The sequence below is a fragment of the Salmo salar genome, chromosome ssa14 (assembly GCF_905237065.1).
Source record: "Salmo salar chromosome ssa14, Ssal_v3.1, whole genome shotgun sequence".
NCBI lineage: Eukaryota > Metazoa > Chordata > Actinopteri > Salmoniformes > Salmonidae > Salmo > Salmo salar.
Window position 1 is genome coordinate 28,762,591 of NC_059455.1, and position 17,636 is coordinate 28,780,226.

At 43.1% G+C, this 17,636-nt stretch overlaps 1 protein-coding gene across 1 annotated transcript in view; it reads right to left on the reverse strand.

Moving 5' to 3' along the window:
- Positions 1 to 17,636, reverse strand: part of LOC106569167 (solute carrier family 22 member 23) — an 89,972-nt gene that overhangs the window by 55,300 nt on the left and 17,036 nt on the right. Inside the window, exons 2-3 of the mRNA XM_014140221.2 lie at positions 3,489 to 3,592; positions 2,806 to 2,960 (exon numbers count right to left, since the gene is read on the reverse strand). Coding sequence (XP_013995696.1) covers positions 2,806 to 2,960; positions 3,489 to 3,592 — 259 coding nt within the window. The remainder of the gene's footprint in view (positions 1 to 2,805; positions 2,961 to 3,488; positions 3,593 to 17,636) is intronic.

The following is a 17,636-nucleotide window of genomic DNA, read 5'->3' on the forward strand; positions in this document are numbered from 1 at the left end:
CACCAAGACTCTTCCTAGAACTGGCCACCCTGCCAAACTGAGAAATCGGGGGAGAAGGGCCTTGGTCAGGGAGATGACGGCAGACTCAACAGCCTTGGTTTCTCAAATGACTGCTTCGCCTGGTTCACCAACTACTTCTCAGATAGAGTTCAGTGTGTCAAATCGGAGGGCCTGTTTCCGGACCTCTGGCAGTCTCTGTGGGGGTACCACAGGGTTCAATTCTCGGGCCGACTCTCTTCTCTGTATATATCAACGATGTTGCTCTTGCTGCGGGTGATTCCTTAATCCACCTCTACGCAGATGACACCATTCTGTATACATTTGGCCCTTCTATGGACACTGTGTTAACAAACCTCCAAACAAGCTTCAATGCCTTACAACACTTCTTCTGTGGCCTCCAACTGCTCTTAAACGCTAGTAAAATTAAATGCATGCTCTACAACCGATCGCTGCCTGCACCTGCCCGACTAGCATCACTACTCTGGACGGTTCTAATTTAGAATATGTGGACAACAACAAATACCTAGGTGTCTGGCTAGACTGTGAACTCTCCTTCCAGACTCATATTAAACATCTCCAATCCAAAATTAAATCCAGAATCGGCTTCCTATTTCGCAACAAAGCCTCCTTCACTCACGCTGCTAAACATACCCTCGTAAAACTGACTATCCTACCAATCCTCGACTTCGGCGATGTCATTTACAAAATAGCCTCCAACACTCTACTCAGCAAACTGGATGCAGTCTATCACAGTGCCATCTGTTTTGCCACCAAAGCCCCATATACTACCCACCACTGTGACCTGTATGCTCTCCTTGGCTGGCCCTCGCTACATATTCGCCGCCAGAACCACTGGCTCCAGGTCATCTATAAGTCTCTGCTAGGTAAAGCTCTGCCTTATCTCAGCTCACTGGTCACCATAACAACACCCGTAGCATGCGCTCCAGAGCCAACACCTCTTTTGGCCGCCTTTCCTTCCAGTTCTCTGCTGCCAATGACTGGAACGAATTGCAAAAATCGCTGAAGTTGGAGACTTATATCTCCCTCATTAACTTTAAGCATCAGCTATCTGTGAAGCTTACCGATCGCTGCAGCTGTACACAGCCCATCTGTAAATAGCCCATCCAACTACCTACTCCTCTATCCCCATATTGTTTTATTTACTTTTTAGCTCTTTTGCACACTAGTCTTTCCAGTATTTCTACTTGCACATCATCATCTGCACATCTATCACTCTAGTGTTAATTTGCTAAATTGTAATTACTTCACTACCATGGCCAATTTATTGCCTTACCTCCTTATTACCTTACCATTTACACACACTGTATTTAGACTTTTTCTATTGTGTTATTGACTGTACGTTTGTTTATTCCATGTGTAACTCTGTGTTGTTGTTTGTGTCACACTGCTTTGCTTTATCTTGGCCAGGTCGCAGTTGTAAATGAGAACTTGTTCTCAGCTAGCCTACCTGGTTAAATAAAGGGGAAATAAAATAACTGGCCTACCTGGTCAAATAACGGTGAAATAAAAAACATATAGGAAAGAAAATGATCAAGAACTCGATGGTCACTTTAACAGAGCTCCAGAGTTCCTCTGTGGAGATGGGAGAACCTTCCAGAAGAACAACCATCTCTGCACACTCCACCAATCAGGCTTTTGTAGAGTGGCCAGACGGAAGCCACTCCTCAGTAGAATGCACATGAAAGCCCACTTGGAGTTTGCCAAAAGGCACCTAGACTCTCAGACCATGAGAAACAAGATTCTCTGGTCTGATGAAACCAAGATTGAACTCTTAGGCCTGAATGCCAAGCATCACGTCTGGAGAAAACCTGGCACCATCCCTATGGTGAAGCATTGTGGTGGTAGCATCATGCTGTGGGGATGTTTTCAACAGCCGCAGGGACTGGGATCGAGGGAAGGATGAACGGAGCAAAGTACAGAGAGATCCTTGATGAAAACCTGCTTCAGAGTGCTCAGGACCTCAGACTGGGGCAAAGGTTCACCTTCCAACAGGACAACAACCCTAAGCACAAAGCCAAGACAATGCAGGAGTGGCTTCGGGACAAGTCTCTGAATATCTTTGAGTGGCCCAGACAGAGCCTGAACACGATCAAACATCCCTGGAGAGACCTGAAAATAGCTGTGCAGCGACACTCCCCATCCAACCTGACAGATCTTGAGAGGATCTGCAGAAAAGAATGGGGAAAACTCCCCAAATACAGGTGTGTCCGAGTTTGTAGCGTCATACCCAAGAAGACTCGAGGCTGTAATCGCTGCCAAAGGTTCTTCAAAAAAGTGCTGAGCAAAGGGTCGGAACACTTACGTAAATGTGATATTTCAGTTTTCAATTTTTTATAAATTTCCAAAAATGTCTAAAAACCTGTTTTTGTTTTGTCATTATGGGGTATTGTGTGTAGATTGATGAGAGAAAAAAAATATTTCATTGTTTTTAGAATAAGGCTGTAACGTAACAAAATGTGGAAAAAGTCAAGGGGTCTGAATACTTTCCAAACGCACTGTACACCTCATGACTAGGGGATTTCCTTACTTTAAGGCATACAGCAACACCATTTGACAATATATAGAATGTGAATCCTAACTCAAGACATGGGGGTCTACTAACTATAACACACTCCACAAAGACAAGGCTATGGGAAACAACCACTGACCACACAGCAGCACATCCATTACTAAAGAGCTAATAGAAATTCTCACCTAACAGATAAATCAATGGACTGTACAGTATAGCGAAGGCATGCAGAATAGCATGGTGTAGTAGGTCTGCAGGACTTACTGAGGACTTACTGAGGATGTAGAGGGAGAGGGCGATGCCTGCCAAGCAGAAGCCCTCGAAGAAGCGCAGCGTTGCGAACATGGGAACATTGACCGAGAAGGCCACGGTCAGACCGAACACCAGCATGAACAGGACCGAGATTATTAGGACCGGGTGGCGACCAAACCTGAGAGAGAAGAGAGAGAGAGAGAGAGAGAGAGAGAGAGAGAGAGAGAGAGAGAGAGAGAGAGAGAGAGAGAGAGAGAGAGAGAGAGAGAGAGAGAGAGAGAGAGAGAGAGAGAGAGAGAGAGAGAGAGAGAGAGAGAGAGAGAGAGAGAGAGAGAGAGAGAGAGAGAGAGAGAGAGAGAGAGAGAGAGAGAGAGAGAGAGAGAGAGAGAGAGAGAGAGAGAGAGAGAGAGAGAGAGAGAGAGAGAGAGAGAGAGAGAGAGAGAGAGAGAGAGAGAGAGAGAGAGAGAATGAGAGAATGAAGCACAAATACAGTAGGAAAGATCCATAATTACTTGTCCATATTTTAACAATACAAGCTAAAGCCTTTGAAGTCTGTCCCTTAGGGTATTGTTTCAGGGCATTAACAAGACACATACTGAAAACTCCTGAACGAAATGTCTATGAAAATATATTATGTAATAACTTTATTATGTAGTAAAGATATTATGTAACAACTTATTATGTAATAGTGAATAATTAAACTCACCAGTCTGCCAGGACCCCAAAGACCAGGTATCCGAATATGGATCCCACCAGCAGAGAGAACTTAGCGATGTGGACCTTCCACGCCGAGTCACACACCAGACTCCACTGTAGAAGATGAAGAAGAACAGAGGAAGGTTACTGGATTGTCTAATTAACACAAATGTCAAATGGAAACATGTCTTCTGCTTTATCCCAACTCCTCTGAAAGACTCTCACACAAAGTAGCAAACACACATAGTTCCAAGATGGCGTAGCAGTCAGCCGTCTTTGTCCTGTCGTGTATATCTTTTTATATCTTTTTCTTCGCATATCTTTTTTAAATATTTTCCTAAACTTCAACTTCTAAATACTCTCCTGCAACCAGCCTCACCCAATGTGGCGTGGATCTGTTCTTTTTCTAAAGTATTTCTCTTCACTTCGGATCTGGAATCCCTCACTGAAGCAAGACAGCTAACTACCTACCAGCTATCAGTCAGCAAACCACTGCTAGCAGTCATCAGCTAACCTTCAGGTCGGAAAGCTCTCGCCAGTCTGTACAACGTGACTCAAACCAGAGCATAACACTTATTTTTTTCTCTCCATATCCCCGGTTTCCTACCGCAAACTCTGAACATTTTCATCTGGATCTTCGCAACTAGCTAAACGCAATCCCGGGTGACTACTCCTGGCTAGCATTTCCATCCCGGAGCAAGCACCAATTAGCCTGAAGCTAGCCTGGCTAGGGCTCCTGGGCTACCACCGAAGCCCACTCCTGGGCTACAATATCCGGACCCCTTCTACTGCCGGTACGGGGCATGGAACCCCGCCGATCCTCTACGACTGGAATACCGACATAATCTGCCCGAGGATTCCAACAGGCCCCTCAGGAGCGACGTCCGCTGAAGGCCCATTCTGCTCACCGTGGCCTGCTAGCTACCTAGAGCTTCTTGGAACCCTACTAATCCATGACTGGTCTATTGACGTCACCGCACGAAGAGGCAAAAACAGACTTACCTCCATCGCGACGTCCCCCAAAGGCCCTTCTGCTAACTTGCTAGTCCTGTTCTGCTAACTTGCTAGCCACAGTCTGCTAGCTTGCTAGCCCCGGTCTGCTAGCTTGCTAGCCCCGGTCTGCTAGCTTGCTAGCCCCAGTCTGTTAGCTTGCTAGCCCCAGTCTGCTAACTGCTAGCTTGCTTGCCCCGGTCTGCTAACTGCTAGCTTGCTTGCTTGCTAACCCGGTCTGCTAACTGCTTGCTTGCTAACCCGGTCTGCTAACTGCTTGCTTGCTAACCCGGTCTGCTAACTGCTAGCTTGTTGGCCCCGACCTACTATCTGCTAGCTTGTTAGCACCGGCCTGCTAACTGTCTGAATCGCCGTGTCCCCAGCCAGCCCAACCGCTCACTGGACCCATATGTTCACTTGGCTACGCATGCCTCTCTCTAATATCAATATGCCTCGTCCATTACTGTCCTGGTTAGTGATTACTGTCTTATTTCACTGTAGAGCCTCTAGCCCTGTTCAATATGCCTTAACCAGCCATGTTGTTCCCCCTCCTACATATGCGATGACATCTCTAGAGACTATATCTATCTCATCATTACTCAATGCCTAAGTTTACCTCCAATGTACTCACTTCCTGCCTTACCTTTGTCTGTACACTATGCCTTGAATCTATGCTATCATGCCCAGAAACCTGCTCCTTTTACTCTCTGTTCCGAACGTGCTAGACGGCCAGTTCGTATAGCCTTTAGCCGTACACTTATCCTACTTCTCCTCTGTTCCTCTGGTGATGTAGAGGTTAATCCAGGTCCTGCAGTGCCTAGCTCCACTCCCACTCCCCAGGTGCTCTCATTTGTTGACTTCTTTAACCGTAAAAGCCTTGGTTTCATGCATGTTAACTTTAGAAGCCTACTCCCTAAGTTTGTTTTACTCACTGCTTTAGCACACTCTGCCAACCCGGATGTCTTAGCCGTGTCTGAATCCTGGCTTAGGAAAACCACCAAAAACCCTAAAATCTCCATCCCTAACTATAACATTTTCCGCCAAGATAGAACTGCCAAATTGGGTGGTGTTGCAATCTACTGCAAAAATAGCCTGCAGAGTTCTATATTACTATCCAAGTCTGTACCCAAACAATTTGAGCTTCTACTTCTAAAAATTAACCTTTCCAGAAACAAGTCTCTCACTGTTGCCGCTTGCTATAGACCACCCTCTGCCCCCAGCTGTGCCATCGACACCATAAGTAAATTGATTGCCCCCCATCTATGTTCTGAGCTCGTGCTACTAGGTGACCTAAACTGGGACATGCTTAACAGCCCGGCCATCCTACAAACTAAGCTTGATGCCCTCAATCTCACACAAATTATCAATGAACCTACCAGGTACAACCCCAAATCCGTAAACATGGGCACCCTCATAGATATCATCCTAACTAACTCGCCCTCAAAATACACCTCTGCTGTTTTCAATCAAGATCTCGGCGATCACTGCCTCATTGCCTGCATCCTTAATGGGTCTGCGACCAAACGACCACCCCTCATCGCTGTCAAATTCTGACTAAAACACTTCTGCGAGCAGGCCTTTCTAATCGACCTGGCCGGGGTATCCTGGAATGACATTGACCTCATCCCGTCAGTAGAGGATGCCTGGTTATTCTTTAAAAGTGCCTTCCTCACCATCTTAAATAAGCATGCCCCATTAATTTTTTTTTAACTAGGAATAGATATAGTCCTTGGTTCACTCCAGACCTATCTGCCCTCGGCCAGCACAAAAATATCCTGTGGCGTTCTGCATTAGCATCGAATAGCCCCCGTGATATGCAACTTTTCAGGGAAGTTAGGAACAAATATACACAGGCAGTTAGAAAAGCTAAGGCTAGCTTTTTCAAACAGACATTTGCATCCTGTAGTACTAACTCAAAAGATTTCTGGGACACTGTAAAGTCCATGGAGAATAAGAGCACCTCCTCCCAGCTGCCCACTACTCTGAGGCTAGGAAACACTGTTACCACCGATAAATCCACTATAATTGAGAATTTCAGTAAGTATTTCTCTACGGCTGGCCATGCTTTCCACCTGGCTATCCCTACCCCGGTCAACTGCCCGGCACCCTCTACAGCAACCCGCCAAAGCCCCCACCATTTCTCCTTCACCCAAATCCAGATAGCTGATGTTCTGAAAGAGCTGAAAAAGACAATCTGGACCCTCTCTTTCTAAAATTATCTGCCAAAATTGTTGCAACCCCTATTACTAGCCTGTTTAACCTCTCTTTTGTATTGTCTGAGATTCCCAAAGATTGGAAAGCTGCCGCGGTCATCCCCCTCTTCAAAGGGGATGACACTCTAGACCCAAACTGCAACAGACCTATATCTATCCTCCCCTGTCTTTCTAAGGTCTTCGAAAGCCAAGTTAACAAACAGATTACCGACCATTTCGAATCCCACCTTACCTTCTCCGCAATCTTGTTTCAGAGCTGGTCATGGGTGCACCTCAGCCACGCTCAAGTTCCTAAACGACATCATAACCGCCATCGATAAGAGACATTACTGTGGAGCCGTATTCATCGACCTGGCCAAGGCTTTTGACTCTGTCAATCACCACATTCTTATTGGCAGACTCGACAACCTTGGTTTCTCAAATGATTGCCTCGCCTGGTTTACCAACTACTTCTCTGAAAGAGTTCAGTGTGTCAAATCGGAGGGCCTGTTGTCCGGACCTCTGGCAGTCTCTATGGGGGTGCCACAGGGTTCAATTCTCAGGCCGACTCTCTTCTCTGTATACATCAATGATGTTGCTCTTGCTGCTGGTGATTCTCTGATCCACCTCTACGCAGACGACACCATTCTGTATACTTCTGGCCCCTCTTTGGACACTGTGTTAACTAACCTCCAGACGAGCTTCAATGCCATACAACTCTTCTTCCGTGGCCTCCAACTGCTCTTAAATGCAAGTAAAACTAAATGAATGCTATTCAATTGATCACTGCCCGCACCTGTCCGCCCGTCCAGCATCACTACTCTGGACGGCTCTGACTTAGAATACGTGGACAACTATAAATATCTAGGTGTCTGGTTAGACTGTAAACTCTCCTTCCAGACTCACATTAAGCATCTCCAATCCAAATTTAAATCTAGAATCGGCTTCCTATATCGCAACAAAGCCTCCTTCACTCATGCTGCCAAACATACCCTCGTAAAACTGACCATCCTACCGATCCTCGACTTCGGCGATGTCATCTATAAAATAGCCTCCAACACTCTACTCAACAAATTGGATGCAGTCTATCACAGTGCCATCCGTTTGTCACCAACCCCCATACACTACCCACCACTGTGACCTGTACGCTCTCGTTGGTTGGCCCTCGCTTCATACTCATCGCCAAACCCACTGGCTACAGGTTATTTACAAGCCTCTGCTAGGTAAAGCCCCGCCTTATCTCAGCTCACTGGTCACCATAGCAGCACCCACTCGTAGCATGCGCTCCAGCAGGTATATCTCACTGGTCACCCCCAAAGCCAATTCCTCCTTTTGTCGCCTTTCCTTCCAGTTCTCTGCTGCCAATGACAGGAACGAATTGCAAAAATCACTGAAGCTGGAGACTCATATCTCCCTCACTAGCTTTAAGCACCAGCTGTCAGAGCAGCTCACAGATCACTGCACCTGTACATAGCCCATCTGTAAACAGCCCATCTATCTACCTCATCCCCTTACTGTATTTATTTTATTTATCTTGCTCCTTTGCACCCCAGTATCTCTACTTGCACATTCATCTTCTGCACATCTACCATTCCAGTGTTTAATTGCTATATTGTAATTACTTCGCCACCATGGCCTATTTATTGCCTTAACATACCTCATTTGCACTCACTGTATATAGACTTTTTGTTTTCTTTTGTTCTACTGTATTATTGACTGTATGTTTTGTTTATTCCATGTGTAACTCTGTGTTGTTGTATGTGTCGAATTGCTATGCTTTATCTTGGCCAGGTCGCAGTTGCAAATGAGAACTTGTTCTCAACTAGCCTACCTGGTTAAATAAAGGTGAAATTAAAAAAAAAAAAAAAACAGAGGGCAGACAAACTATGGCATACGGAGAAACAACACATTCACATCAGCCATTTTGTATTCAGACTAGTCTCAGCCAGAGTGTTACTCAATATATCTAATAACGACATGAAGCATATACATTATTTGTCAGATTGTATGGGAACATTAACTCAGAGCTACAAGAGCATTCTAGCTAACTTCCTATTGGATTTGAACCAGGCAGCACACCCCTGATCTCAATCCAGTTTCCCTAACCGACATCCCACTTTGCTAACAACGCCTTAAAACATAAAGAGAGACTAACCATTGATTTAAAGCCTCCATTAAAAGTGTTCAACCATGTAAATGTACTGTAGCCTATTATGTTGCGTTTCCCCTTCCCCTAGATTGCCCTCTGTGTGTCGTCTATAATGACGTATACCCCCACTTCAACCCCCCCATGCCTGTGTACTCTTCCTCTGGCTGTGTAATGTAGTCCTCTGCCCATCAGTAGTAGGCTTCCAAGAATGCAAAGTATGCTCTGCCACTACAGCTGATTTGCATTAGCATTTCATCCATGCTCATATTTTTATATTATTTGTGGATGAATACAATTGTAGGTGCATACATGTGTGAACAGAATGAACCCACTTTGGACAAATCAATCAAACATTGATAAATAAAGTACAGTGCAAAAAATAGCTAGACCCCATTCATCCCCCCGATAACTCTGCCACCGCTGCTGGGAAAAAACCTTAGGGGGAACTGAAGTAGATATATGTAGAGTATGTCTAATAAATCAATCCTTTACTGATTCAAGTCTACATGTAAATTATGTGTACAATACATACAGAATAAATCCACTTTAGTCAATGATGATAATGTCACCCCAAATCTGTTTGACTTATCCACTCCACTATCACCCCACACTTTCAGCCCAATGCAGCTGTGAGTAAACAGTACTGAGAGGCAGGCTGTTGGGGTTACTGGGTTCCTGGTACTCTGGTCTGGAATGGAGCCTCCTCTGTGCTCCCAGCTGTCTGAGGGATATAAGAGTCAAGGAGAGGGTGTGTAAGCTTGGGGCGTGATGGTGACAGGTGTGTGACACATGGGATGTCTGTCTATCGATGTGACACCCGGAGTATAGCTCTGGTTAGCCAACAGAGACAGACAAGCACACACAAGATTTGGTTCCAAGTTCTGAGATTAGCCAATACATACCCAAAGACACAGCGTTGGAAAGTACCAAACAGCACATCCATTACTAAGCATTGCTTTTTGATTTCTGGTAAACGTGAATGCAATGGCTCGAACTGGTCGATTGTTTGATCGTTAGGCTGTTGGTTGACCGAGATTGTCTTAGTCGAGCAGTAACAAATATATATATATATATATATATATATATGTGTGTGTGTGTGTGGCCATCTCAGTGAACTAATCCATTGTGGAGGCCTAGACTAAAAGCCAATTGATGCTCGAGCCTGCAGAGGCATGCAGAGGCCAAATCCAGCTCCGTATCGCCATGCGCCTCCCAAATTTTGTAACAACGTGGAGGGCTCTGTATAGCGCCATATTGACATGATTGGTTGACGGTAGAAAATACAAACTCACTTTCTTGACAACAGCTCTGCACTGTTCTGCGAAGCGCAAGATGTATGAATGCCCTGATTTCTGCTGAGGTCGTATCACCTGGCCAAGGCAGACGTCAGATTGACAACGCGCCCAGATGCACAATGCACTTCTCTCTCCAGAATGCGCTCTTTCCCGCTAATTTCTGCACATTCATTGTTTCAGAACTTCATTGTGTGAATTGTTTGCGTTTGATTGTCAGTGTCTGTTAATTCCACAATACATATATCACCAGTAGTAAATGTACCGTTATTTCCTAGCATTTCTAATCTACAATGTTTGTTACTTTGGTTACAGTAATTTATGTTAATGCATTCAATATTATTATTCCAGTCTTCCTGTTTTCATTGTCAAAGTCGACACGTTGTTTGCAGAGTGCACAACCTATTCTACACTTGAGAGAAATAAGTTTTCGTTTATTTTCATTCCATTTACGAGTTTTGTCAATTTAGTATTGTGTTTTGTTTGGAGCGATCCTGTCAATGTTGAGTAAGGACGCGCACGCATAGAAGTAGGGGGATCAGATAATATTTCTGATTGGCTTTATGCATCACCAACTATGACCTGTGGAGCTTCTCAGAGTAATGTTTTCTTCACCTCAAACAGCAAGGAAACAAAGTCTGTTTTTACATCCATTGAGAATTACAGTAGATCCTCAATGTAGTTGTAAAATCTTTCCAGCTCTCTCCCTTTCCATAACCACTCAGCGTGAAAGGGAAAAATGTCATGCTCTGATCCAGTGGAAACGTCATAAAATAGGCCAACCTGGCTACTTCTTATCAGTGCTTAACTTGGAGAGAAATAGGTTCTGGTACTCATTTTGGGTGCTGGTAAAGTTTGTATTTAGGTGCAGGAGCTCTACAATACTTTTAAGCTAATATTCTATGAGAGGAACAGGAGCTCAAGCAGTAGAACATTTCAGGTGCCGGTACTCAGCTCTGGTGAACTCCTGCCCAAGTTGAGCACTGCTTCTTATCCCTTGTGCAAATGGCCTACAGCTGATGTCTGTCCTGAGCTCACTGGGGCAGGAAACTCTGAGGGAACAGAATATTTTATACAATATTTCAAGTTAGTTAGTGCAAGTTTCAGGCCAGATCCAAGTGAATAGTTTATTTTTTGTAATAATTTTTGTACCCCTTTTTCTCCCCGTGATATCCAATTCGTAGTTACAGTCTTGTCCCATAGCTGCAACTCCCGTACGGACTCAGGAGAGGCAAAGGTCGAGAGCCATGCGTCCTCCGAAACACGACCCTGCCAGGCCTCACTGTTTCTTGACACACTGCTCACTTAATCCAGAAGTCAGACGCAGCAATGTGTCGGAGGAAACACTGTACAACTGATGCAATGTTTCAAGCTCCTTGCAGACAGGCCATATGTAGCCAATGTGATATATATCATACTCATTTATATCAGGATATTTTCTACCTGCAGGCTGCAATGTTTGTATTTGTTGGCTTTACGTAGGCTATTTTTACATTGTTGGCAATGGCAATGGCAATAGAATTGAATTTTTAGATTTGTATAATTTTCATTTAGATTTGGATAGAATGTTTATTAACCACATGACAATGATTTTCAGATATGAAGATGTTATTATATATTAAATTAAATAATTTCAAGGAAATTTGCCTATGAAAACCATTACTGGCACGCAGATCAGTAGAAATGGTAAGATAAATTGGCATTCCACATGAGAAAGATTGCCGACTCCTTGTGTAGCCTATTACCGGCAACTTCAGGAGATTAATGGCAGAATCTGAAAAAGCCAGTAGGAGCGGCAGGAGGATGGTCGGGACAGGTTAAGGTTTGAATCTTCTGGTTATCTAGATCTCTGGTTCCCTTGAAGCATCAAACCATAAGCTTAAAGCATCAGACAAGCTCAATGCATATCGTTTATTTTATTAAAACACATAGGATAGGGTCTAGTTTCCTGAATTTCTGCCTGACTGACGTGCCCAAAGTAAACTGCCTGTTACTCAGGCCCAGAAGCCAGGATATGCATATAATTGGTAGCATTGGATAGAAAACCTCTTGCTAGCTAGTTAGCGTAACAAATTACTAGTTAGACATTGTTCAACTTTGGGTGTGTTATTCAATTAAATCTGGAGTGCTGGACGCTCAGGCGGAGGAGTAGGGTTGATTTGAGCTTTCTGGTGCTGCTGGAAACAATTTAATTACGCGTTTTTTGCCGACGTTTACTGACACCGGCCATATTCAACGGGTGTTGAGCGGCTCGTAAATTCATTTTTCTGCGCTCTGGTCTCTCAGGCGAGATGCTCTGAAATCGGAGTAGAGCCAGAGAGAATTTACGAAAGCACAACGACTATACCATTTAGCTAAGCTAAGAATGACGGGAATAATCAAGTCAATAAACGTTGAGTAGTTAGTTAACCTATAGTTAATATACTGGCACGTTGATGTATAAGTAGCCAACTACTGTAACGTTAGGTAGGTAGCTAACATACCGGTACATACAGCTGTAATGATATGATATGTGGTTCGTAAGGACAGCGTAGCTAGCAAATTGTCAGCCAATATAATGTGTAAGGTAAGTTATTTGAAAAGTCATTACTTTATTACAATACTCAAAATTTTCTTCACATTTGTCATAATTAGTTAAAGCAATGAATTTGTATCCGCTCTCGTTCGACTTCAGCAACATATTTTCCGCCATTTTCTTGAAATCTGAAAACGATGAGAAGCCCCGCCCATTTCCTGAAGAATTGCATTATGGGACCGAAAGTACGGAAGTAGTGTCCTCTGCGTGTAAACTTAATATTTTGGCGAATTTAGTACGACATCCGGGAACTTTTGGCATACTAAACTATATCATACTATGACCAATAAGCATACTATATACTCAAATCACGTCACAAATAGTACGGTTAGTGTGGTTAGTATGAGTATTAGAAAACGGACTACCATCTGAAATGACACCCTATTGGAGGAGATGAGGAGAGTCTAGGACTACCATCTGAAATGACACCCTATTGGAGGAGATGAGGAGAGTCTAGGACTACCATCTGAAATGACACCCTATTGGAGGAGATGAGAGGAGTCTAGGATTACCATCTGAAATGACACCCTATTGGAGGAGATGAGGGGAGTCTAGGACTACCATCTGAAATGACACCCTATTGGAGGAGATGAGGAGAGTCTAGGATTACCATCTGAAATGACACCCTATTGGAGGAGTTGAGGAGAGTCTAGGACTACCATCTGAAATGACATCCTATTGGAGGAGATGAGGAGAGTCTAGGACTACCATCTGAAATGACACCCTATTGGAAGAGATTGTAAACATGTATTACATATGGACTGTAAACATGTGCTGTAACCATGTATTGTAAACATATATTGTATATGTATTGGAAACGTGCATTGGAAACATGTGTTGTACATGTATTGGAAACATGTATTGTATATGTTTTTATTTTATTTTTATTTTACTAGGCAAGTCAGTTAAGAACAAATTCTTATTTTCAATGACGGCCTATTCTATATGTATTGGAAACATGAATTGTATATGTATTGTAAACGTGTATTGTAAACATGTGTTTTACATGTATTGTAAACATGTATTGTACATGTATTGGAAACATGTATTGGAAACATGAATTGGAAACATGTATTGTATATGTATTGGAAAGATGTATTAAAGATGTATTGGAAATGTATTGGAAACAGTACGGAGAAAAAAAAAGGAAAAAAAAGAAAAACAAAATGTATGAGATGAAATGTATGCATTCACTACTGTAAGTCGCTCTGGATAAGAGCGTCTGCTAAATGACTAAAATGGAAATGGAAAACACTTTAACGTTTCTAAAACTGTTAAAATAATGTCTGAGACTATAACAGAATTGATATGGCAGGTAAAATCCGAACAAAAACCAACCAGAATTGTATTTGTTTTTAGACCCAAGGCTCTAAAAATGGAAAGCTATGGGTCCTATGTAATTCTGTCTCCCAGATTGCAATTCCTATGGCTTCCACTAGATGTCAACAGTCTTTATTCAAGGTTTCAGGCTTGTTTTTTGAAAAATGAGCAAGAACTTGAAGTTTTGGTGAAGAGAGTACCGGAACAATATCAGTCTTTCGGTGTGCGAGGGAGAGGGCGCACGCGGGAGAGGGCGCACGCCTACTAATTTTGCTTTCCTATTGAACGTACTACTTTCCGTATGAAATATTATAGTTTATTTACATTTTAGGGTACCTGAGGATTAAATAGAAATGTTGTTTGACTTGTTTGGATGAAGTTTAGAGGTAGCTTTTTGGACTCCTTTGTCTGCATGTTGAACGAGTGGATTACTGAAATCGATGGTGCCGACTAAACAGACTGTTTGGGATAAAAATAAGGGTTTTATCTAACAAAACGACCATTCATGTTGTAGCTGGGATCCTTGGGATTGCAAACAGAGGAAGATTTTCAAAAGTAAGTGATTTATTTAATCGCTATTTGTGATTTTGTGAAGCCTGTGCTGGTTGACAAATATGTTGATGTGGGGCGCCATCCTCAGACAATCGCATGGTATGCTTTTGCTGTAAAGCCTATTATAAATCGAACAATGCAGTTGTCCGCACTTTTAAATGATACAAGATACTTATATGTTCATGAATGTTTAATATTACGATTATTTATTTGAATTGCGCTCCCTCCAATTTCACCGGATGTTGTCAACAGGTGTCCCGCTAGAAGGACACCGAGCCCTAAGAAGTTTGAAAGCATCAGACAAGCTCAAAGCATATAGTTATTTTATTAAAACACATAGAGTGTGTCTATACAGTTGAAGTCGGCAGTTACCATACACTTAGGTTGGAGTCATTAAAACTTGTTTTTCAACCACTCCACAAATTTCTTGTTAACAAACTATCACTTTGGCAAGTCGATTAGGACATCTACTTTGTGCATGACACAAGTCATTTTTCCAACAATTGTTTACAGACAGATTATTTCAATTATTTCACTTATTTCACTGTATCACAATTCCAGTGGGTCAGAAGTTTACATACACTAAGTTGACTGTGCCTTTAAACAGCTTGGAAAATTCCAGAAAATGACGTCATGGCTTTAGAAGCTTCTGATAGGCTAATTGACATCATTTGAGTCAATTGGAGGTGTACCTGTGGATGTATTTCAAGGCCTACCTTCAAACTCAGTGCCTCTTTGCTTGACATCATGGGAAAATCAAAAGAAATCAGCCAAGACCTCAGAAAAAAATGCAGACCTCCACAAGTCTGGTTCATCCTTGGGAGCAATTTCCAAATGCCTGAAGGTAGCATGTTCATCTGTACAAACAATAGTACGCAAGTATAAACACCATGGGACCACGCAGCCTTCATACCGCTCAGGAAGGAGACGCATTGTGTCTCCTAGAGATTAACGTACTTTGTTGCGAAAATTGCAAATCAATCCCAGAACAACAGCAAAGGACCTTGTGAAGATGTTGGAGGAAACAGGTTCAAAAGTATCTATATCCACAGTAAAACAGTTCTATATCAACATAACCTGAAAGGCCGCTCAGCAAGGAAGAAGCCACTGCTCCAAAACCAACATAAAAAAGCCAGACTACGGTTTGCAACTGCACATGGGGACAAAGATCGTACTTTTTGGAGAAATGTCCTCTGGTCTGATGAAACAAAAATAGAACTGTTTGGCCATAATGACCATCGTTATGTTTGGAGGGAAAAGGGGGAGGCTTGCAAGCCAAAGAACACCATCCCAACTGTGCAGCACGGGGGTGGCAGCATCATGTTGTGGGGGTGCTTTGCTGCAGGAGGAACTGGTGCAGTTCACAAAATAGATGGCATCATGAGGGAGGAAAATGATGTGGATATATTGAAGCAACATCTCAAGACATCAGTCAGGAAGTTAAAGCTTGGTCGCAAACGGGTCGTCCAAATGGAGAATGACCCCAAGCATACTTCCAGAGTTGTGGCAAAATGGCTTAAGGACAACAAAGTCAAGGTATTGGAGTGGCCATCACAAAGCCCTGACCTCAATCCTATAGGAAATGTGTGGGCGGAACTGAAAAACCATGTACGAGCTAGGAGGCCTACAAACCTGACTCAGTTACACCAGCTCTGTCAGGAGAAATGGGCCAACATTCACCCAACTTATTGTGGGAAGCTTGTGGAAGGCTACCCAAAACGTTTGACCCAAGTTAAGCAATTTAAAGACAATGTTACCAAATACTAATTGAGTGTATGTAAACTTTTGACCCACTGGGAATGTGATGAAAGAAATAAAAGCTGAAATAAATCATTCTCTCTACTATTATTCTGACATTTCACATTCTTAAAATAAAGTGGTGATCCTAATTGACCCAAAAAAGGGAATTTTTACTTGGATTAAAGGTCAGGAATTGTGAAAAACTGAGTTTAAATGTATTTGGCTAAGGTGTATGTAAACTTCCGACTTTAACTGTATATGGAAAAATAGACTTTTAACAATTTTGACCATTCGATTGGGTGAAAGGACAGACGACTTTCAGGTTACCAAGATTTATTTTAGTCGAGGACAGCCCTTGAACGAATAAAACAATGTTCTTAATTTGGGAACAGGTGGACTGAGTTTGCACTCTGTATTTCCTTCTCATTTGAAACTGAAGTTCCCCACTCACAATATGTCTTTAGGCTATCAGAGTTTATGACCTCTTATAACCTCTGGCATAGCGATCTGTCCTGTTCAGGGTAAAAAGCTCCAGCTCCCCGATTATCCACTGTCACAAGGCAGTGATCGCATGACACACACATGCTTACTTTCGGTATGGATGTCACTAGGGGACAAGACCAAGATGGGAGGCAAACAAGTTCCCCAATGTTGCGCAACACCACATAAACCACGAGGTAGTGTCAAAGCCAAGGAAGTCTGCTCTGTCTTTGGCCGTGTCAAACTTGCGTGTTGAAAGTGTGATGTGTGTCAGAGCTGGGACTATGTATAAGACCATGGGATATGGAGAACTCATGACCGTGCAGAATGGGGGATCAACCAGACCACGCGGCCAGGGTGACTGACAAAGCGTGACAGATGAACGAGGTTCAAAGCAGCTGGTGACCACAGTTGAAAGGAACCTCAACCATTAATAAGCACCAAAGAGAGAGCTGACTGTGCAAGAAGCCTGACCACATCTTAGTTAGAGGAACTGAACATATTAATGTTAACCACGATAAAAATCCTAACCACGACTGAGGTCAAGGGACAAAATATGTTAGCTAGTAAACCTGATGTCGACCGTATGTGACCATGGTCATGTCACTACAGAAGTTCAGCTAGCTACTCGACAGAATATTCTGTCCCATATGCTTCCTTTTGTGCCGTCACTCACTATTGTAATGTTCATTAGGGATAGCTGAATTGAAGGCTCTATGTTAGACAGTAGGCAATGCCTTATTAATCCTTTAGTTTGACAGGCAGGCAGGAGTACAAAAGGCCTATTGGTGCTCTGGGTCTGTGTGTGACAGCAAGGAAGGGCATTAGGCCCCGAACACTGACCCAAGTGACAGTACTAGCCCAGGGA